This window comes from Piliocolobus tephrosceles, chromosome 11 (genome assembly GCF_002776525.5).
Source record: "Piliocolobus tephrosceles isolate RC106 chromosome 11, ASM277652v3, whole genome shotgun sequence".
Lineage (NCBI taxonomy): Eukaryota > Metazoa > Chordata > Mammalia > Primates > Cercopithecidae > Piliocolobus > Piliocolobus tephrosceles.
The window spans coordinates 52,196,831-52,219,977 of record NC_045444.1 but is presented as its reverse complement, the minus strand read 5'-3'; the positions used below and the strand labels follow the sequence as shown (position 1 = coordinate 52,219,977).

The 23,147-nt window shown below is 33.9% G+C and overlaps 1 protein-coding gene across 2 annotated transcripts in view; it reads left to right on the top strand.

The window, feature by feature from the left end:
* SCN9A (sodium voltage-gated channel alpha subunit 9) overlaps nt 1–23,147 on the top strand; it is a 184,549-nt gene that overhangs the window by 51,992 nt on the left and 109,410 nt on the right. For both annotated transcript variants that reach the window (XM_023188138.2, XM_023188137.2), the window contains exons 2-6: nt 17,563–17,870; nt 20,492–20,610; nt 20,967–21,056; nt 21,505–21,633; nt 23,092–23,147. The exon at nt 23,092–23,147 is cut by the window's right edge and continues 36 nt beyond it. In XM_023188138.2, the coding sequence (XP_023043906.1) occupies nt 17,613–17,870; nt 20,492–20,610; nt 20,967–21,056; nt 21,505–21,633; nt 23,092–23,147 (652 nt within the window). In that variant the 5' untranslated portion in view covers nt 17,563–17,612. The remainder of the gene's footprint in view (nt 1–17,562; nt 17,871–20,491; nt 20,611–20,966; nt 21,057–21,504; nt 21,634–23,091) is intronic.

Genomic DNA, 23,147 nt, shown 5'->3' with positions numbered 1-23,147 from the left:
CTTTTTTACTATCTATATGTATCCAATAACATCATGTTGTATACCTTAAATATACACAATAAAATTATTTAAAAATATCTGTTGAAGAGCAAGTAAAATGAAATGAACATATTAAAGAGATATCAGTATAATATTTCACACATGTGACCATTATTTGTATAACTTGCTGCGGGGGTAAACCTTAAAATCAAGATTACCTTTATTTTGTTTTGGTAATTTGAACAGTAAGGAACTTATAATATTTAGGCATTTTTTGCTTTAATATTTTGTAGTTTAATAAAGAAAAATTTCCAAAATACATTCTGTTAATTCTGAGCGCATGCTATTATGATGGCATTTAAAAAAACTAATACAAATAATAATGATGCAGATAATCAATTTAACTGATGGCTGGTCACTTAAGATCACTTTCTAATTTTCAGTTATTACAGGGTCTTTCAAAATAAGGCTACTTTTGTAAAAATAATTTTATACTATGTTGTACATTAAAGGAATTCGTAGACAGTGTTTTCTACACAGCAGAGAAAAAAATTTATCTAAACCTGAGAGCAATTACTTTAGCAATTAAACTACTCAAATGTTGTAGACTAAAATAATTGAAAGTCAAAATAAGATTAATGGAAATATAGTTTTCATATACAAATAATGGTAAGGGATTCAAGAAAATAAAAATTGGACTTAATGCATTTTATCCTATATAGTTTTAAAAACCATAAAACATAATCCTTATTGCTTTATGTAGTCATTTTTCACCTTTGTAGGGTTCATTTTTCCTTATATGCAAACAGACGCCTATTCTGATATTCTTCATTTCTTGCTGCATCTCCATTCTATTTGTTTAGGATCTTTTCCTTCTGCCTAAAGTACTTCCTTTAGTGTACATTTTAGTACAATGATTAACTCTCTTAACTTGAGTTTTTGGAAAAAGAAGTTTTTAAAGACATTTTACATTCATCTTTTTAACTTTACATTAAGGATACATACTTAAATAAAAATGCATATATCATGTTCTCACTTATAAGTGAGACACATAGAGGGGAACAACACACACTGGAGCCTTTCAAACAGGGTGGAGGGTGGGAGGAGGCAGAAGATAAGGATAACCAATGAGTACTAGGCCTAATACCTGGGTGATGAAATAAACTGTGAAACAAACCCTCATGACACAAGTTTACTTATGTAACAAAACTGCACTTGTACCCCTGAACTTAAAATAAAAGTTAAAAAAATGCATATATCCTAAAAATATAGTTTGATGAATTCTTCACAAATGAAACAAACCATGGAACCAATACTGGGATGAAAACACAGAATTCCTTCACTCTAGAATAATATTTTCACTCTCTCTGATGTTCTAGAGTGTCAGGGACTACAAAGGCTACAAAACCAAATGACAGGTCTGCTTTGTTCCAAGCAATGTTACAGGCTAAAGATACACTGCCTGTAGGATTTCATAATCTTAAAAGTTCCCAGATACATAAAATTCTACTAATTAGTTAAATGAAGCTGTGTATTTATGGACAATAGTTAAATTGTGACCCAGATGGGTGTACCTAGCCCCTTGTTAGAGAAAGCTCCTTAGTATCCATGAGGTATGAAGGATATCTAAGAGTTTTCAGGGCTAGAGGTCTGGGGACAGTTATCCTGGCTCATGCAAGTCTTTTAGTGAAATGGCCTGGACAAATTCATAGTGAAGATAGGCAGTCAATTGATAAGATTATATTATATTTGACTTTATTTCTAATAAGATTGTAAAAAAAAACTATATTATAAAGTTAAAAGCAAATTGAGGTGTTGTAATGAGGAAAGAGAGGATTGTATAGATTCATAATTGCTGGCTCAATCCCAGTGTTTTTACTCTACTTAAGTATATAGATTTGGTTAATTTTTAAAATTTCAGATAACAAAACAAATAATATGGTAATTACTGAAATCCCTAAAAACCATTGTTTTTACTGAATCTAGACTAGGGGAAGAGTAAGATAAAACAACGTAAGCAGAATGTTGGCAATTTAAAAAATTGTGCCAGGTGCTGTGGTTGACACCTGTCACCCCAGCTCTTTGGGAGGCCAAGGAGGGCAGATCACTTGAGCCCAGGAGTTCAAGACCAGCCTGGGCAACATAGTGAGCCCTTGTCTCTACAAAAAAATGTTTTAAAAAATTAACCCAGCATGGTGGCACGCACCTCTAGTCCCAGCTACTTGGGAAGGTGGGAGGTCGCTTGAGTGCACGAGGACAATGTTGCAGTGAGCCGTGATCGCAGTACTGCACTGCAGCCTGGGTGATAGAGTGAGACCTTGTGTTTATAAGAAAATTTATACTTTTCAAAAATTATAAACTCAAACTTTCTGCCCATGTTACGGCTGCTTCCCTCTGTGATATAAACAGAATATTAAATATTGTGTTTATTTTTATCAAAATAAGGCAGAAACTCTCAAGACAGAAAATGAAAAGTTTTGTAAAGGGGTTTCACAGACCTTTCATTGAATATTAAATGCAATGCTAAACAGTATTTGAAGATAACCCATAGTGGTCCCAGTCTTCAGCCTGAAGTCAAGAATCTTTAGTTACCTGAATGTTCTCAGGCTCCAAGACTTATTAGGATGCTATTTAAGCAAGGTGTAGGATTTCCAAACACTAGTGATTAATGTATGAGTTCTGCTTACTATAGCACTGCTGTGCAGCCGCAAAAGCTTTCAGAAATGCTCACAATAACTATGGCTTACTTTGATAAAGAATATTCACTAGGATGGTTAGTCTAATATACTCTCATAAAAAAGGAAAAGTATTATGAGGTGGTGCCAGGACCTTGGGTCCTATTTGGCAATTTCTCCAAGGATCTCTCAAAGGTAAGATCATCATATATCTAAGCTTGCCTAGAACAGTCCGAGGTCATTCCTGCTGTCTTGGTATTTTCTGTATTGTGTAGCATTTATTCTTGACAAAAAATCCTGGCTTGAAACATAAATGCTATAGACATCCTGCCAAGCATTGAGTCAAATTTATAAGTGTAACCCTGACAGCTAGGGTAGAGCTGTCTATTTCCTTCCTCCAAAGATGTTATCAGGTATTTAGATTAGTAAAATGAGAAACTACTGAGATGCCCTTATGCTATAATTCAAGGAGCAGATAGGAATGGATATAGACTTGGTTTAAGTATTGTTTTTCCCCCATATTCTCCAGATTCAATAGTTTCACACCTTTGACTTTCTTACCTAAACTGTAGAGCTATTCAGTGACTAAATTGCACTTCTTATTGTCTTTGTTTCAGCTTTATCTTGTTATTGACATATTATAATTTTCGTTATCTTGATATTTCACTTATTAAATCTGAGGCTAGGTGTAGGAAGGACCCCAATATTTTCTTGGTGCCAAGACGTAGAACAGAGTTTCCGGATCCATCTGGAAATTTTTCTGTTTTCATGGGAGAGGGCCTATAAGAATTCATACTGGAAGGGAACATTACCTCTCTCATCTCTCCTGATGACATATTTCTCTTTTATCATGGATTTCTTATGTTATGAATAGATAAGTTATGAAGGTGATGTTACTGAACATAGGAGAGTAATTTAAAATATTATTGACAAAAGGGGTTTTTGTAGTCATAAGCCAGGGTTAAGTGTATCCTTGTCAGCCAGAGTGGAGCTGTATTTTTGTCTTGCTCTGATATTATCAGGTGTTCAGAACTCAGTGAAATGAGAACTTCAGAGTCAAATACATTTCTTTTATCTCTGTGTTACCTCACAGTTCCTAAAGTAACACAGAAATCAAAAGGCAGCCTTTTGTACCTTAACAGCATCATGAAGATGGATATGTAATCAAGCTTCAATTTAACAACTTAAGAGATATTTAATATGCTTACCACGGTCGAGGGAGTTAAATTGTACTTATTCTTAAAGAAAATACACACAGAATCCCTCATAAGTGTATTTTTTTTTAGCCTATTATAAGAAGACATAATGACTCTCAAGTATAATTAGGACTCAGACATTGTGACTCCAGTTTAGTTCTATGTTTATAAGTTGTAAGCTCATTCCTGACCCAGGAGAGCGCATTTATAGAAAATTATTATCCTCCCAAGCATGATTACTTTAAGAAAACTGATCGGCATTTCTAATGGATCTCCTATTGATCAAAGCAATGCTATTTTGTACTGTGTAAACTATATTTTTTATGTATTAATTGTAATTCGTTTTAATGAAAAGTATTTCAAATTTATAAGTCTATTACCACTTAGGTATATTATAGATAATACAGATAATGGCAATGCATTTACTTGATAAATTCAAATTCGCTGAGATATTATTACCTTTATTTAGTATTAGAATAATTCTACACCTATGATTTCCTTTTGTTTAAATAAACTTTTGTCTTGGAATAGATTTATGGAAAAATGGTGCAGATAGTAAGGAGAGTTTCAATATACCCTACATCCAGTTTCCTCTATTATTAACAACTTATGTTAGTATAGTGCATTTGTCACAATTAATAAAGCCATATGATACATCATTTTCATTAACAAATGCCCTTACCCTATTCAGAGTTCCTTAGTTTTTCACTAATTTCCTTTTTCTCTTTCAAGATCTCACCCAGGCTACCACATTACATTTAACCATCATACTATCACATCACCTTAGGCCCCTCTAGGCTGTGGCAATTTCTCAGGCTTTCCTTGTTTTTGATGATGTCGATAATTTGAATGAGTATAGATTAGGTATTTTGTAGCATGTTCTTGAATTGGGATTTGTCTGATATTTTTCTCATGATTAGATTAAGGCTATAAGTTTTGGGAAGGAAGATCATATATGTAAAATGCCATTCTTATCACGTAATATCTGTGGAACACATTAACAATGTGAGTTATCGTTGTTGATGTTAACTATGGTTTAAAGACACTTTTGGGGTTCTCATGTTCTGATTCTATGGTGCCTTGAGAATGCTTTAAAAATGAATGGTACTTCAGTCAAAATTTTACCTGCAGGAAAAAATCACTATATATTTCTAGAGAAGTGACATTTTCTTTTCTTTTTTTTTTTTGAGACGGAGTCTTGCTCTGTCGCCCAGGCTGGAGTGCAGTGGCCGGATCTCAGCTCACTGCAAGCTCCGCCTCCCGGGTTCACACCATTCTCCTGCCTCAGCCTCCGGAGTAGCTGGGACTACAGGCGCCCGCCACCTCGCCCGGCTAGTTTTTTTGTATTTTTTAGTAGAGACGGGGTTTCACCGTGTTAGCCAGGATGGTCTCGATCTCCTGACCTCGGGATCCACCCGTCTCGGCCTCCCAAAGTGCTGGGATTACAGGCTTGAGCCACCGCGCCCGGCCGAGAAGTGACATTTTCAAAGCAGTGTTTCATTTGGCAACAGTTAGCATCAATAAAAATGTATTTTTTATTTATCTTTACATTTGTCCACTGTCTTAAATAATTTATACTGACTCAATCTCATTCAGATTTTGGCAGATCTTCAAAATGATTAATTGGACCAATCTAAAATAAATAAATCAATTTATTTATTTATTTTGAGATTGAGTCCCGCTCTGTGGCTCAGGCTGGAGTACAGTAGCACAATCTCGGCTCACTGCAACCTCCGCCTCCTGGGTTCAAGTAATTCTCCTGTCTCGGCCTACTGAGTAGCTGAGATTGCAAGCGCCCGCCACCACGCCTGGCTAATTTTTGTAATTTTATCGATATAGGATACAAGTTATTTACAGGTAAGAGGCACAGTGATGGAATGCAAAACACAGCCTGAAATTATAGAGTTGTGAACGTGTAGCGTGTAGTATTTTCCTGCTCCTTGAAATAAGAAAATATGGTATCATAGTCCCTCTAATCATGATTAAAGAAACAAAAAATTAAACACTACTTGCTTTCTACAAGAAATGTCAAAAGTTATCAAAGGAAACCTACTCTTTAAAGGAATTATCTGGGAGATATTTTTAAGAGAATAACTTATTCTCTTAAATAAACATAGCTTTCATATATAAGATAAACATTAATTATTACAAAAGCACAACACATTACAAAGTTATATGGACATAATATGCACATACTCTACCCGAGCCACAATAGAGTTGGCACTCTGACACTAATAAATCATTTGGGAACTGCAGTTTAGAGTACTTAGAACCTGTTATGTGGCCAAGAAGGTAATAGAGGCCGCTGAGACCTTTCCCAGTCTAATATAATGGGCATAACTCACATTTTTCCCTTTTAGTTATTAGGTAAAAATTAGTGTTGGTGTTTCCTTCAGTGATTTTTAGGGGATTTACAATTTTTACTGTGAACACCTAGGGAAACCCACTTCCCACCTCAACCTATAGATTGTGAAGGGTTTTCATAGAAACTTGGGGATGAAAGGAAGTCCCCCAAATAATTTTCCTGATGTCTGCTTCCAGTATTTGACTTCAAGAATACTATTTTCCAAATAGAATGTTCAGAGCCATACCAGGCACACAGAGTCTCTAAAACTCTGGAGAGATTGTAATATTTCTTTGCTTGAAGGAAGGGATCATTCTTGTATTCTGTTCAGAGACTACATTAGTGATATTTAAATGTTTCTCAGAAGATAAACCAAGTGTTGTTTGTTTTTGACCCTGTTCAGCAATATTCAATGAATAAAAAAGAAAAAAAGTCTTAATGATAGTTCCTGAGCCACATAACTTTGTCTAATTAAAAAATATTTTGCAAGTCTTCATATAAAGTTCAAAACAACAGAGGTGATATGGTGGGAATTTTCTTAAGAAGGGAATTTTTGCAACACCCAGTCCTTTGAGCAATCAACATTCATTCTAGGGATACTTTTGTATTGTTTAAAATTACATTTTACAAAATAACTAATGTCCTAAATGCCTCAACATTCTTAGAATCAGAAAAGTTGCTTAACTGGGATGTCCAAGATCACTTAGCTAGTAATTAGTGAATCCAACATTCAAAACCCAGACTTTCTAGCTCCCGGACTTGTCTTTGACTCACTACTCTAAACTAAATCTCTGTTTAATATTACATGCACGTATGGAATGTTTCATGTTTAAAAGGCTAATACATTCCTATACATGGAAATATCCTCATTTAATATAATTAATATATTTTTAATTATGGAAGGATGATGAAATTATCCGAAGCAATGAATTAAAATAAAAGGATGAGACAAGTTAATAATCTTACAAGCTCCATGTATACATGTTCATTATGTGGAAAACTCTTCCTGTTAAGCACTTTATATACAGTTAACCATCACAATCTAAACCACTCTTCGGAGCATGATTATTAACTCAATTTTTCAAACTAGGAATCTTAGGCTCAGATAGATTATGTCATCTCCACAGGGTCAACAGCTCTAAAATGTGGAGCACAAATTGTAATGGGAAAGGCCGGGATGATTATTGAGCTGTGAGCCACTGAAACCAGTGTGAATTGTTCTGTACTGAATAGAAGCACACTTCATGATATATACTATAACTGTTGCTGAAGGATTTTATTCATTTTACATTGGATCAAATGGAAATTGAGCTGTATATTAAAGATTTCCAAAAGCTCCAAATTAAGAAGAAACTATACAAACTCATATAAAATGAAAATTTATTTTTTAAAACATGTTTTCTAAGTAGGGTTTCATAAAGTAATACAAATTTTTAGTTATTAGGCTGATAAAATAAATCTATTTCTTTTAGTATCTTTGTCCTTTCTTTTTGAATGTTGTTATACATTCCTGAAAGTTGGAAGATCAGCATTTTAAAATAAACACTGGGAAAGACCTAATGTAACTCTTGATTATTTTACAGCATCAATAGTTCTTCCTTCTTCTTGCTTATTGCTTAACAACAGGTTGTCTGAGGACGCTTTAGAGCTGACAGGTTTGGAGGATGAGGGATGAATATGAGCAAAACTCTGGGGAGGAGCACTGCATGCCTCAAAAGAACTTGGAGAGAATAAGAGATACCAAAAAATAAAAATAAAGATTTTGCCAATTATCCAAAGATAATTGGAATGAAGTAATATAAGTGACATGAATGATGCTTAAAATGTTGAGAATTAAAAGTAAATATTAAAACACTGAAGAACGTTTTTTTTTTGCTTATAGCTGGGAGTATGCTAAAGGATCGAGGGTATTTTTATTATACTCTTATCCCTCTTTTTCTTACCCTTTTTGGTTTATCATCTTCCTTCTCTCCTTCAACCTCTGTTTTTTTCATTCAGTTTTTCCCCTCATTCCAACTCCTTTCTTTAATTGAACATAATAGAGATTCGGAGTTCAAAATGTGTGTTGTTTCTATTGAATTGATTATTTATTTATTATTCATTTATTTTGAGACAGGGTCTCACTCTGTCATCCAAGCTGCAGTGCAGCGGTGCAATCATGGCTCACTGTAGACTCAACCTCCCCAGGCTCAGGTGATCCTCCCACCTTAGCTACTCTCGAGCAGCTGGGACTACAGGCACAAAGCTCCATGCTCGACTAATTTTTGTACTTTTTGTAGAGACAGAGTTTCACCGTGTTGCCCATGCTGTTCTTGAACTCCTGCCCTCAAGTGATTCACCCTCCTTGGCCTCCGAAAATGTTGGAATTACAGGCACGAGCCACTGTGCCTGGCTTATGGAATGGAATTTATGTTTATCCTTTCCAATTTTAAAATGGATAACTTCAAAGTTGTGTATGTTACATTCATTGTCACAAACCAAACAAAATCCAAAAACTTTTCTACTTTTTAAATTGAATTTTCTATCTGTTTTTGAATAATAAAACCTGGTCATTAATTTATGTGTACTCATCTGATGTTTTTTATTTAACATAATCAAATGGAGGGTTCGCATTAATATTTTATGCTTTTTAAAAGTAGACGTACTTACGCTCTTCCCTAAAACTTTTATTTCAGCATTACTTAGATAAGCCCTGGCAGCTATATTTTTTTAAGTTACACAGATGATTTTTTTTATACCCTGGTCAATAGCCACAGTGGAATATACCTTCATTCTGATATATACACTCTTGACAACCATAGGGACAAATGATACTTAACTGCATTTTTTATATTACCTGACATAAGTGAAAGAGATTTTAAAACAGTAGTATTTAGGAAAACAGCAGATAATAAGACATTAATTTTGTGTTATGGGTTACTGGTATTAAGTATCATGTAATGCCCACATCTCAAAGCTCATTATGGAAGAATTGGTGTCAGATAACAGGAAGATTGATATTGTTGAAAACCATGCGTTCAGCAAGGCAGCCATAGGTAGCACCCAATGAAGTGTTCAGTATTCATCCAAGCAGAGAAAGTAGAAGACACAATCTTTACCATAACTTTGAGTGTTTGCGGTGTGTCAGATGGTCCCTTGAAGAAGAAATATTAATAAAATGAATTGCAAATTGTCTCCAATTTACCCAAAAGAGATCAATATAATGTGTCTAAATATACAGTGTTTGAGAGGTGTAGAATCAGTCCATATTTTGCAAGCCCAGTGAAGGTGACAGAACAGTTTCTACTTAAGCAGCTGCTTGTTGGTTTCTTTGGCTCAAGAGAGAGGTATAATATCTTCTTCTATTTCACAGCTTTTTAATCATAATAATAACTATTACAAAATTAACAAATGCACATGGTAACTAATTCAAACAATTTTTGCTTTATCCCTGTAAAGCCATTCTCTGGGGAATAATCACTTCCTGCTTTTTTTAAAAAAGTTTTTCTGATATTTTCCTTTTTATCTCCAAATAATATGATTATGTCTCATTTTTTATTTCATCAACTTATGTAATGTTGTCTAACTTTCTAATTTGAAAATGAGGAATTTGTTTTATTTATATAAACTTTTCTCTTTCTTCTCCATTCTCAAATTCCAAGCAGTTATGTTTTTATTTCTAAGAGATTCTATTGGTTGGATTTATACCTTTAAATAGAATATACCTGAAACTCTATTTCTTGTTACTTGAACGTTAGCCAGGATGCACTGACTGCCTTCAATGTAAGATAACAGGTCAGCTCTCCAACTTTTCCCTCACCTCTAATCCCCCTTTACCTCTCAATTTTTGTAAGCTATTCCATTACTTTTGCACTGAAAATATTTAACACATATATGTGTAGATCTTGTATTTGTGTAAATAAAGTTCTATAATTGTACTTACATTTTATGTATGCTTTGGTAATTGACCCATTTGTGAGATGATTAACTCATACAATTTAGCAAATTATAATTATGTATTTTTCATTTTAAAACAAGTAATATGGTTTGATCTAGAGAAGAATTTAAACCTCTCATTCAACCTCTGCTACTTGAAGAACACATCAAACTCAAGTAGATTCTCTCTGCTTCAATTCTACCAGTTGTTCAAGTTCATGCCATATTTTGAATTGATTCCTATATGGATAATATAGCTGTTTATGCTTTCTGAAGAAACAAATTTGCTTTGCTTTTATTCACACTATTTGCGAAACAGTCTTGTATTCTATGTGCTTTAGAAGTACTTTCTTTGTTGTTGTTGCTCTACCTTAATGCAAAGTAACTTAAAAAAAAAGATAAAAAGGAGTTAAATTTTGAATTTTTTTTACATCTAGAAATATATTTGTTTGCCATCACACTTGATAACAGGTTGTCTGATAATAGAATTTGATTCAAAATATTTTCTCTCACACCGAAAGCATTGATTGTGTTCTAGTGTCAATTATGGCTAAGGAAATTTTAATGGCAATCTAATTTTCATTCTTTTTAGTTAGTTATCTTATTTTTGGAAGCTTACAAAATCTTGTTTCTATTATTAATGCTCTGAACTTTCACAAGAATGGAACTTTTAAATTGATCTTCTTTTGTGCTTTTAGCCTGATGACTCTCTGTGAATTTTCTGCTATTACTTTGTTTATTATTTCCTATCTACTATTTGCTGCTCTCTTGAGACTGATGTTGAACAACACGGATTATTCTATTTCTTCTAAGTTTTATTTTGAGTTTTATTTTGTACTTTTTTAATTTTAAAAATTATCCTAAAAGATATAGAAAAATCTAAGATCTAGAACTCCATGAATTTTTACACATACATATATTCCCATGTAACCATCACATAGATCAAGGTATAGAACATTTCTAGCACTTGAGAATGTTCACTTATGCCCCATTCTGGTAAAGTGTACCTTTTGGGTAAAGTGAAAGGTAACTACAATTATGAATCCTCCTTTTCAGCAAGCATTCTACTGAAATTTTTGTTTTCACAAAGCATTACCTTTACCCAGAATTGATGTTGTTTTTGGTAGCCTATTTTTTTTTTTTTTTTTTAAATAAAGGATACTTCGTCTCCTCAAATTTCTCTAGGAATACTAACTTTAACTTCTCAATATCCCCCAATGTTTGTTTGATTTTTTTCTAAAGTTATAAGTTTGATCTGTTCATCTTAGTCTTTCAATTTTATGTTTGGTAGACCTTCATTACCAATTTATTATTGATTATCTATTAATATTTGTGGAAGAAAGGCCAGGTTGCTGTTGGCCAGGTTTGCATTAGTCTTTATATAGGTCTGTTTCCCAGATAAATCCTCTCTTGAAAGAGAGGGATGACTGAAAGTTCTATGTATGTACATGCATGGTGTATTGATAAGCAGGCTACATTTTAGGATGTATGGATGAGGAGTAGGCAAGGGAATCACTTTTCCCTTGACTCCATCCTGATTCTAGCTAAAATGGACATGGATACCCTGGGAGTCCATGGTATCCATACCCATGGATACCTTAATTAATGCAGATATTATCCTTTTGGTGATAACTTGGAGATAAACCACTCTGCTACATATTTAATATAGAAAAGGAAGTGGGAAAGTGTTTTCTGCAACATTATTGAATAAATAATCCATGGATTAATCAACTTGTTTTCTGATCTATATCACATATTTTTCATAGAAATCTGTGACTTCTTTGCTAGAAAGAAATTCTAACGTTCTCAGATGAGTATTCCAGACTGTAGCTTCTGCTTTGATCTCCTCACTAGGGTAATCTTATGATTTATGAAAACTTTTTTTGTCTTCCTCTGGTTTTTAGTGATATTATTAAATGCTTCCCTACTGTACATCTTTGTTTTTACTGCAATGGAAATTTGAAGTCCAGAGAGTGTGATAAACATATGGGATAAGACCATTGTCATGAACTGGGAGCTGACATTGCTTTGACTGGAAAGATAGGTGAAGAAAAATAGACAGATACTAGATCGACAAATACATGATATGATATTTGGACAGACATAGATCCATAGATTGATAAACGTAGATAGGACATATCTATATATGTGTGTTTGCATACATAGAAAATAAGAAAGAGTTCAGAATAAGTATTTCCATATTGGTTTTAACTATAGGAAATCTTAGATACAAGAAAAACACATCCATTTTTTAATTTTAGTAGTTGCCTAAGTATTCTCTAATATGAGATTAATGGTGAGTGTGTAAGACAGTAATGAGAAAACAAAAGTATTACCTTTATATGCAACATTGGGATTTCATTCTAAAGAAGGTACAATCATAATAATGTTAATAAAAAGTGGAAATGTGGCAATATATTTTTCAAAATTGTAAATTAAACGTGACAAGAATAAATATTGATTGATTTCATTAACTATATAAAATTAGGTCAAATAATTTTAAATGATTTTTTTTAAAGTATATTTTCTTTCTTCTGGATAGAAAAACATGACATTTTCGTTGTACAAATTTGAAAAGTAAAGTATAAAGAAATTCATAAATATAATCCATAATCTCTTAACTAGGGCTAACCTTTGTTAAATGCATTGTGTATATAATTTCAATTTAATATCATTTAAAAATTATTATTAATTTATATCTATCTGTATGTATAACCTACATTCCACTTATTATGCATTATAATATTTTTATAATTCATTTAGTTCATTAAATAGTCTCTGAAAACTCTCTTTCAGAGCTGCTCAGTATTTCATTATACACCCATTTCTTCCTTTAGTGTAACCCTTACTGTTAGGTTAAGGGTTTGGATTGATTATAATTTTTCAATATTATAAAAACTTTGTAGTAAATATCTTTATACATGTTAGAGGACACCTGAGATTATTGTCTTTGAATAAATTCCTAGAAGGAAAATTATTTGGCAATAAAAATGAATTCACATATTTAAGGTTTTTGATAGATACTACAAAATTACCCTCAAAAAGTCTGTACACATTATTACTGTCATCCAGACAGGCAACAGTGATTTCCCCTATATCCTCTCTAATATCACTATTACTTTTGTTAAAATCTTTGCTAATGTAATAGGCCAAATTTGATTCCCCATGTTTATTTGAGTATTTATTTCTTTGATTACTAGTGAGATTGACATAGTTACAAGTGTTTATTAATCATTTGTATTTTTAGGTAATTATGTTATTTACTAAATTTTGTATTATGAGATCTATTATTTTAATATCTTTATTCATTAAAGAAAAAGCACTTCATCTGCCATTTGTATTGTACTTTTCTTTTTATTTTGTGGATGCCTTCCGCTTTTAAAAACCTTCATTCTTATGAGATTAAATCTAGCATTCTTTTTCTTTTTAGATTGTGCCTTTGGTGAGTCCTCTCTACTCTCACATTGTATAAGTATTCATTGTCACTTTTTTTTAGAATTTTTGAGCTTTATTTTTCCATTTAAATAGTTACTCCACCAGAAATCTCAAATCTTAAACTAAATACCAGACTGATGAAAACTCCTGTGGCCTGTTTATCCAGAAGACTAAGGGAAGAGGAAAGAAGTTGTAGTCACACGTAGGTCCTCCCTCATCATTGCATATTCTTTGTGTGTGTTGGTGAAGTGTGAGGCTCCATTTTTACTTATGTTGCCCTCTGTCACCCTGTCAGCCCATCATCTTGCCACCCCACTGGCCCTGTACAATAACTTCCAAGCAAACTCAGATGCCAACTAAAGCTGCTCTTCTTCAAAGCTATAAAACTAGTAAAATGAAAGAAAATTTCACCTCTCCAAACTAGAGGATGATGATGAAATCTGGTCAAGGTCTCTTCAACTTACATTTCACAGACCATGATGTTAAGCAGGTTCTTAGTGTCTTCCTTTAACTTAGCTTGATCAGGGAAATACTGCCCATGCATGGTACCACTGGCATTGACCACCCGTTGCCTCTGCTTTTTGTATAAACTTTAGTCATTCTGGAGCGGTGTTGAGCATGTGCATGGGGGTCGGTGGAGACAGAGACAGAGGAGAATAGGAATATTGGAAGAGTCGAACTGGTAATGGGCATCGAGTTCACAACATCTGTGTACCTAGATTTTTCTCAAATAATTCTTGAAAGAGGTGATACCCTCCAGTTGAATGCAGAATCTACAAAAACACCAGTTATTCAAACCAATTTTTCTTCAAGAGCCACGTTATGTCTACACTGAAAGTCTAGTGAGGCAAGTTATCCCGACCTCTCACCTTTACGATTTTCAAAAGTGTTGAGGAAGCCCCAAAGCACAAGTGGCAACTGCTTTGATTTGATTCATTGATTTGTTTCCATTTTACTAAATCTCTTCCTATTCTGAGGACAATTTTCACATATTTTATGATCCAAAAATATTAATGCATATTCATAGTAGTTTTATTGAGGTATAATTTACATACCATAAAAATCACCATTTTAAAGTGTACCACTCAGTGGTTTTTAGTATGTTCAGGAAAGTATGCAACCATCATAATTATGTAATTTTAGAATATTTTTATCACTCCCAAAGAAGCCCCATACTCTTTAACCACATAACCATCAATAGTCACTTCCTATTACACCTAGACTCTGAACTCTACATTTAGTTTCTGGGGATTTGCCTACCCTGAACATTTCATAAGATGGAATCATATAATATGTGACCTTTCGGCTCTGTGTTCCTTCACAGAGTTTTCATCACATCCATGTTGTAACATGTACCTATACTTCATTGTTTTTATTGCTAAATATTAATTCAGTGTGTGAATATCCCACATTTTTATCCATTTATTCATTGGTGAGTAATTAGGTTGTGTTTACTTTCTGGCTACTATGAATAATGTTGCTGAACATTCATGTAAACCTTCTTGTGTGGACATATGTTTTAAATTCCCTTGAGTCTGTACCTAGTAGTGGAATTGCCAAGTCATAACTTACTCTTTACCTTTCAGAATCATCCTACTTTTGAATGTGTACATGCAATGTCCCTTATTTTTCACTACATTCTTTAAAAAACTTTATCTTTGGTTTCCATCAAAATACAGGCATACTTCATTTTATGGGGCTTTGCTTCATTGCACTTCAAGATACTGCATTTCTTACAAGTTGAAGGTTTGTGGCAACCCTGCATTGAGCAAGTCTGTCAGCATAATTTTTTCAACAGCGTGTGCTCACTTCATGCATCTGTGTCACACTGTGGCAATTCTAACAATATTTCAAACTTTGTAATTGCTATTATTTATTATTACTATGTGTGTTATGGTGATCTATGATCAGTGATCTTTGTTGTTTCTATGGTAATTGTTTTGGGGTGCTATGAACCACATCCACATAAGACAGCAAACAATCATTAAATGTCATGTGTTCTGTTTCAGCATCACTATCTCTCTCCCTTTCCTCTGGCTTCCCTGTTCCCTGACACATAGCAATATTAAAATTAGTTCAATTAGTAACCCATCCCCATCCCTAATGTTCCAGTAAAGGAAGAATTGTGCATTTCTCACTTTAAATCAGAAGCTGAAATGATTAAGCTTAGTGAGGAGGGCATGTTGAAAGCCAAGACAGGCCAAAAGCTAAGCCTCTTGCACTAAATACTTAGCCAAGTTGTGAATGCAAAGGAAACGTTCTTGAAGGAAATCAAATGTACTACTCCAGTGAACACATGAATGATAAGAAAACAAAACAGCCTTACTGCAAATATAGAAAAAGTTTTAGTGATTGAGATAGAAGATCAAACCAGCCACAACATTTCCTTAAGCCAAAGCCTAAGCTAGAGCAAGGCCATAACTCTCCAATTATATGAAGGCTGAGAGGTGAAGAAGCTGAAAAAAAAGTTCAAAGCTGGCAGACAGTACTCCATGAGGTTGAAGGAAATAAGCCATTGCCATAACATAAAAGTGCAAAGTGAAACAACAAGTGCCGATGCTGAAGATGCAGCAAGTTATTCAGAAGATCTAGCTAAGATCATTGACAAGAGTGGTTACATTAAAAAACAGATTTTCAATATAGGTCTAACAGCCTTCTACTAGAAGAATATATTATAGCTAGAAAGGAGAAGTCAATGCCTGGGTTCAAAGCTTCAAAGAATAGGCTGACTCTCTTGTTAGGGGAGAATGCAGTTGGTGACTTTAAATTGAAGCAAATGCTTATTTATCATTCAGAAAATCTTAGAATTATGTTACTTAACTATTCAGAAAATTAAATAATAATTATATTATTTAATTATTCAGAAAATCTCGTAAGGATTATACTAAATCTACTCTGCCTGTGCTCTATAAATAGAACAAAACCTAGATGACAGCATATCTGTTTACAGTGTGGTTCACTAAATTTTTAGGCCCATTCTTGATACCTACAGCTCAGGAAAAAAAAAAAGATTTCTTTCAAAATATCACTGCCTATTGACAATGTGCCTGGTCACTCAAGAGTTCTAATGGAGATGTACAAGGGCATTAATGTTATTTTCATGTCTGCTAACCCTATCCATTCTGTAGCCTATGGGCCAAAGAGTAATTTCAACTTTTAAGTCTTATTATTTAATAAATACATTTTATAAGACTATAGCTGCCATAGATAGTGAGTCCTCTGATGGGTCTGGGCAAAGTAAATTGAAAACTTCTGGAAAGGATTCGCCATTCTGTATGTTATTAGACCATTAATGATTTGTGGGAGGAGGGCAATATACAAACATTAACAGGAAATTGGAATGAGTTGATTCCAACTCTCGTGGATGACTATGAGGGGTTTAAGACTTCAGTGAGGAAAAGAACTGCAGATGTGGGGGAAATAGCAAGAGAATTAGAATTAGAGGTGGAGCCTAAAATTGTGACTGAATTGCTGTAATCTTGCGGTAACTTGAATGGATGAGGAGTTGCTTCTGATTGATAAGCAAAGAAAGTGGGTTCTTGAGATGGAATCTTCTCCTGGTCAAGATGTTATGAACATTATTGAAATGACAGCAAAGGATTTAGAATATTACATAAGTTTAGTTGATAAAGCAGCGTCATGCCGGAGAGTGGTGCTACCAAAGGCATTATCATAAAGACTTTGAAAAGAGGAAAGTTGAGTTGAATTGCCCCAAAGGTAAATATAGATGAAAAGAAGGAGAATTTAGGAAAATTTATTCAGGAAATTGTCATTTTTTCCTTTAAAGCTGTGAAGTGTAAACTTCAAATTTCTGAGTATAAACATGGTTAGAAGGCATGAAAAATAAGTCCCGCCCATTGCCTGACACATAGTAGTCCCTTAACAAGCTGATAAATCTATGAACATGTTACCTTTTGTGGTCGAAACTAAAAATCTGTTTATGTTGTTATTATTATTTTTTAATATGCCTTTCTTGGCAGGCAAATAGTTAAGTCTTAATTTCTTTGTTTCCATCCAGGCCTCTTATGTGAGGAGCTGAAGAGGAATTAAAATATACAGGATGAAAAGATGGCAACGTTGCCTCCCCCAGGACCTCAGAGCTTTGTCCACTTCACAAAACAGTCTCTTGCCCTCATTGAACAACGCATTGCTGAAAGAAAATCAAAGGAACCCAAAGAAGAAAAGAAAGACGACGATGAAGAAGCCCCAAAGCCAAGCAGCGACTTGGAAGCTGGCAAACAGCTGCCCTTCATCTATGGGGACATTCCTCCCGGCATGGTGTCAGAGCCCCTGGAGGACCTGGACCCCTACTATGCAGACAAAAAAGTGAGTTTATTTTGACTTCAGTGGTCGGTTTCTGTTGACTTCCTTCTGTATAAAAATTATTTTAAATTGAGATTAGTGAAATTTAGTGAATAACCATATCATGACGAGAATGTTAAATTAAATATATAGAGAGGATATTCAGAATATGTACTTTTTCAAATTTTACATTGAAACGGGTTCTGGCATTGGCATACTACTTTTAATTTTTTTTTACATCTTTCAAAATTGTTTAGTATAATGTTTAGTATAACACAGTATACATTGTTTAGTATAATTGTTTAGCGTAACTTTTTTGGACATGACACAGTAATCTGCCAAATGTTATAGTCATACCTATTTTTGCCTGCTAATAATTAACTCTTGTGTGTATGCAGACCCAAAAATCACTTACAAGTTTTTAATGCAAATGAAAATTGCTAATTTCAATTTTAAAACACCAACCTAATTCTTTTTATTAAAATTTCAAGTACAAGGTAACTTGATCTTGCCAAGACAATGTAGTAGGTTGTGATTTTTCATGTTAGTTCAGATGACATCTGGTTGATAAAGTCTCCCTGGTAATTTTGACAGTCATGTAACCCTGCTCCCTCTTCACTCTCATTCTTCCCCATTTATATTTTTCTGTATGATATGTCACATCTTGCCTTAAGTAGAGTTACTTTGTTCTTTTCATTTTTCTAGGAAGTTCCTTGAATAAAAAACTCATGCCATATGATATAGTTTCTCACTACATATGTATTAGTATTAGTTCCTTTTTTTTTTTTCTTTTTTCTTTTGGAGACAGAGTCTTGCTCTGTCCCCCAGGCTGTAGTGCAGTGGCGATCTCGGCTCACTTTAAGCTCCGCCTCCCGGGTTCACGCCATTCTCCGGCCTCAGCCTCTCAAGTAGCTGGGACAACAGGCGCCCGCCACCACGCCCGGTTAATTTTCTTTTTATTTTTAGTAGAGACGAGGTTTCACCATGTCAACCAGGATGGTCTCGATCTCCTGACCTTGTGATCTGCCCGCCTCGGCCTCCGAAAGTGCTGGGATTACAGGCGTGAGCCACCGTGCCTGGCCATATTCGTCCATTTTTACACTGCTGTAAAGAACTACCTGAGACTGGGTAATTTACAAAGAAAAGAGATTTAATTTGCTCACAGTTCTGAATGGCAGAGGAGGCCTCAGGAAACTTACAATCATGTTTTAAGGCAAAGGGGAAGCAAGGTACATCTTCCATGGTTCAGGAGAGAAAGAGGAAGGAAGTGCCACACTTTTAAACCCATCAGGTCTGGTGAGAACTCACTCACTATCCTGAGAACAGCATTGGGGAAACCGCCCCCATGATCCAATCTCTTCCCACCAGGCCCCTCCCCTGACACGTGGGGATTACAATTCAAAATGAGATTTGGGCAGGGAGGCAGAGCCAAATCATGTAAATACAACTGCAGAAAGAATGGATGAATAATTTTTAAAAAAATACAGTGTACTGAGATTTAAGACAAAAAGGGTTGTACTTGAGGACTAGGTATTAATTTTAAAATAATTTTCTATGTAAACGTGAATTTTACATTAAATTGTATTTAGATATAACTGATATAGTGAAAGGGAACAGGGAAATAAAAGGATACCTGAAAATAATAGACTCTGGTTTGTTTTTTTGAGAGAACACTGCCACATTCAAATAAAAAGCCTGACTCACAAACTTACCTCCCGAATACGGTGAGAAATGCTTATTGCCTGAAACCTACTGATAACCCTACATAAAACTTAGAAAATCAGTGTTTCTCAGATAACGCAAGTCATCTTCCTGCCAACGGGAAAAAAATGAGGCAAGGATTTGAACTTTGTCTTTCTAATTTCTAAGCCAATGCTTTAGGTTGTTTTAATATTTTGTTGTTACTGCTATTTGTTTTTATTTCTTAACTGAACACGAAAGCTATGGAAAAGGACACTTGTTATGGAATGGCTACAATAACATTTCAAGAATATTTGCTTCTATTCATGTCATTTTTTAAATTACCATGGTTAGTAAGTGAGGAATTCCCTTTTTAAGTCCCCTTTAAAAGCTAATATTAGTATTATAACTAAAATAAAGAAATTGAACTCAGTGATTGGAAGGATTCTTCCAACTCTGACATTCCTTAAACTTAGGAAAATATTTTTTGAAAGAACTCATATTTTGGAACACGTGCTGCTAACCATGACAATTGCCAGCAAGTATTAAAATTCTCAAGGTTTTATGATAAAAATAATAGAGATAGCTAGTTTCTATTTGTCTTTCTTAAAATGCAATGTAATGGAAGGGAAAGAAGTTGTACTTTAAAATAACTTCAGTAGCCAGTTATTGTTACTGTTGAAAGAACGTGAAAAATATACAATACAGTATTTTGAAAGTTCTAAGTAATACATGCTAACAAATAGCTCAATTTTTAAATTTACTATGAAGAAATGGACTTGGAATTCATTGGCCAAGGTAACATTGATAGATCATTGATGACATTGGAACCACATTGCTGGAGTCTAATGGCAGTGTTTCTTCAATATCACACTGCCATGTAGAAAGGTAAACTGCTGATATTGATGTGAAAAATTGATGTTTTGGATTCTCAGTTTCATCCTGTTTTCTTTTTCCTCCTGCAGACTTTCATAGTATTGAACAAAGGGAAAACAATCTTCCGTTTCAATGCCACACCTGCTTTATATATGCTTTCTCCTTTCAGTCCTCTAAGAAGACTATCTATTAAGATTTTAGTACACTCATATCCTTTTCAAAATAATTACATCCAGTGTTACTTCATGGTGTGATTTTTGCTATTTTATTGAAATATAGATGTTACACCTTTTGCACCTTGAAAGACTCTGGTTTTAGTTTATTAATTTCAATATTATTAATATAATTTGTCATGGGTCTCAAAGAAGACTGGGAAAGTGGCAATATTAAGATTTTAGGATATGTTACTCTTATTTATTACTCTCTTGTTCAAAGAGACAAAATAGTCTACAAGCTCATTTAGAATTTTTTTCCAAGGAAAAGTTGTAAGCATTTCAACAAGTGTCATCCTCAAATATTTCAAATTCACACTGTCATCTCTTTTTTTCCTTGATTCTAAGCTACCTTATTTAGCATGCTCATCATGTGCACTATTCTGACAAACTGCATATTTATGACCTTGAGTAACCCACCGGACTGGACCAAAAATGTCGAGTAAGTGGGTATAAGTACATTTTAATATAGTTTTGGTATTATCATTTCATCCTTTCCTTTTCCTGCTAGGAAGTTATTGCATTTATAAAGATGGGGAATCTTTATCTTCCCATGTTATATGCTTGCTTTTTTTTCATTCTTTATCTCCTCTATGGTATTAACCTGCCAGATTAGAAAAATTAGATGCTGCAGTGTTTTCTAGAAGAATGAACTCGTCAGATGCTCCATCCTGTTCTTAAACATGTTACATATATTTTATTCTTGGGTGTATGTTTTATAGTTATATGAATGTATTTTTAAATAATTGTCTTGGTGAATTTTTGATAGAAGCAATGTAGGAATTTTTTAGGCAGATCTGAGACCTATATTCTTAGTTATGTTGTTATATACATATATATATGATTGTATTCTTTTCACATCTAGTATCCCAATGGAATCTTGTGTTTAGGTACACTTTTACTGGAATATATACTTTTGAATCACTTGTAAAAATCCTTGCAAGAGGCTTCTGTGTAGGAGAATTCACTTTTCTTCGTGACCCGTGGAACTGGCTGGATTTTGTCGTCATTGTTTTTGCGTAAGTACTTTCAGCTTTTTGAAATGGCAAACTTATGAAAATCTCAGACAGCACAGTGTTCCAACAAGAGCAAACCTCAGGGTTTGCTCCAACATGGAATGTCTGTATTTAAAGGAAAATGGAAGCTATATGAAAGCTAGTCATTGATAGGCAAATACTAAATTTTTCAAAAAGACTATCTCCCACTCAGAGGTATGTGACATCATTAAGATTGATCATCTTCCTCCATGCTCAGCACTTGGATGGATAGTCTATGCAGAGACAATTAGGTTTATACTTTTTCCAAGTTCTTGTTTAAAAATGAATAAAACCTGTAAGAAGTACACAAAAAACTCAGGCCTTTAAATACAAGTACAGTGCTCTTTATATTAGCCTACATTATTCAATTATTTGATATTTTTTGTTTTAAAATGTAAAAGTATATATTTGTAAAAGAGCTGTCACTGCTTACTAAGCCTAAGATTAATGCATTGTATATGCATTACATATGCATTCAGTTTATTTTCAAGGAAAATATTACATTATAATATAATTTTAATTTATTCATAATTGTTTCTCTTTTCCCAAATGTGTTTATCAGAAAAAATTGATTTTTACAATCTCAAACCTAGATATGCTATTTTCCGTTAATGACTTTGAATTATCAAAGTAGTCCAGGTTCATTGGAGCCACCTAGACAATATAGAAGGATCTTAAGATTTCTAATATCCGATTCCCTCGCCCCTGACTAACCTGTATCAGGCTCCCTCCTTTTGAGGTCACATATGCTGGGGCAGTTCCATCTGCTACCTGCTGCTAAGAAAACATTGTGCAAAGAAGTCTGCCTCTTCTCATAGGTCTCCTTTTTTTCCTATTGATACAATTGAAATACTATAAAATTCACAATTTTAAAGTATATAATTCAGTGTTTTTCAGTATATTGACAAACTTGTGTGACATCAACACTACTTAATTAGGGAAGTTTCATAACCCCAAATAGAAACTCTGTACTCATCAGCAGTCACTTCAATTTCCTTCTCTCCCTGGCCCCTTGGAAACCACTCACCTATGTTTTATCTCTATGGATTTGTCTATTTGGATTTTTTTTATGAATGGAAATATCAAACAGTATGCAGACTTTTGTGTCTGACACTTAGCATACTATTTTCAATGTTTTATAAGAAATTAAAAATCTAAATTACCATAATGTCAAGGGTCTAACAATTGAAGCATTTAATTGTTTGTTGATGCATTTAAGTATATGAATCCACTTTAATAATATATAATATCTGTATTTTGTTTGCATCAAATGAGTCAAATCAATGCTAATTAAATTAAGTTAGTTATGATAGAAAAAAAGACTTGCAGACCTATACATTTAAAAAAAAGTCCCAAACATAGAAAATACCTTGACTAAAGGCTCAGGTAAGTATCACAGACTCTATCTGAATTCTGAATAACTCTGATTTAATTCTACAGGTATTTAACAGAATTTGTAAACCTAGGCAATGTTTCAGCTCTTCGAACTTTCAGAG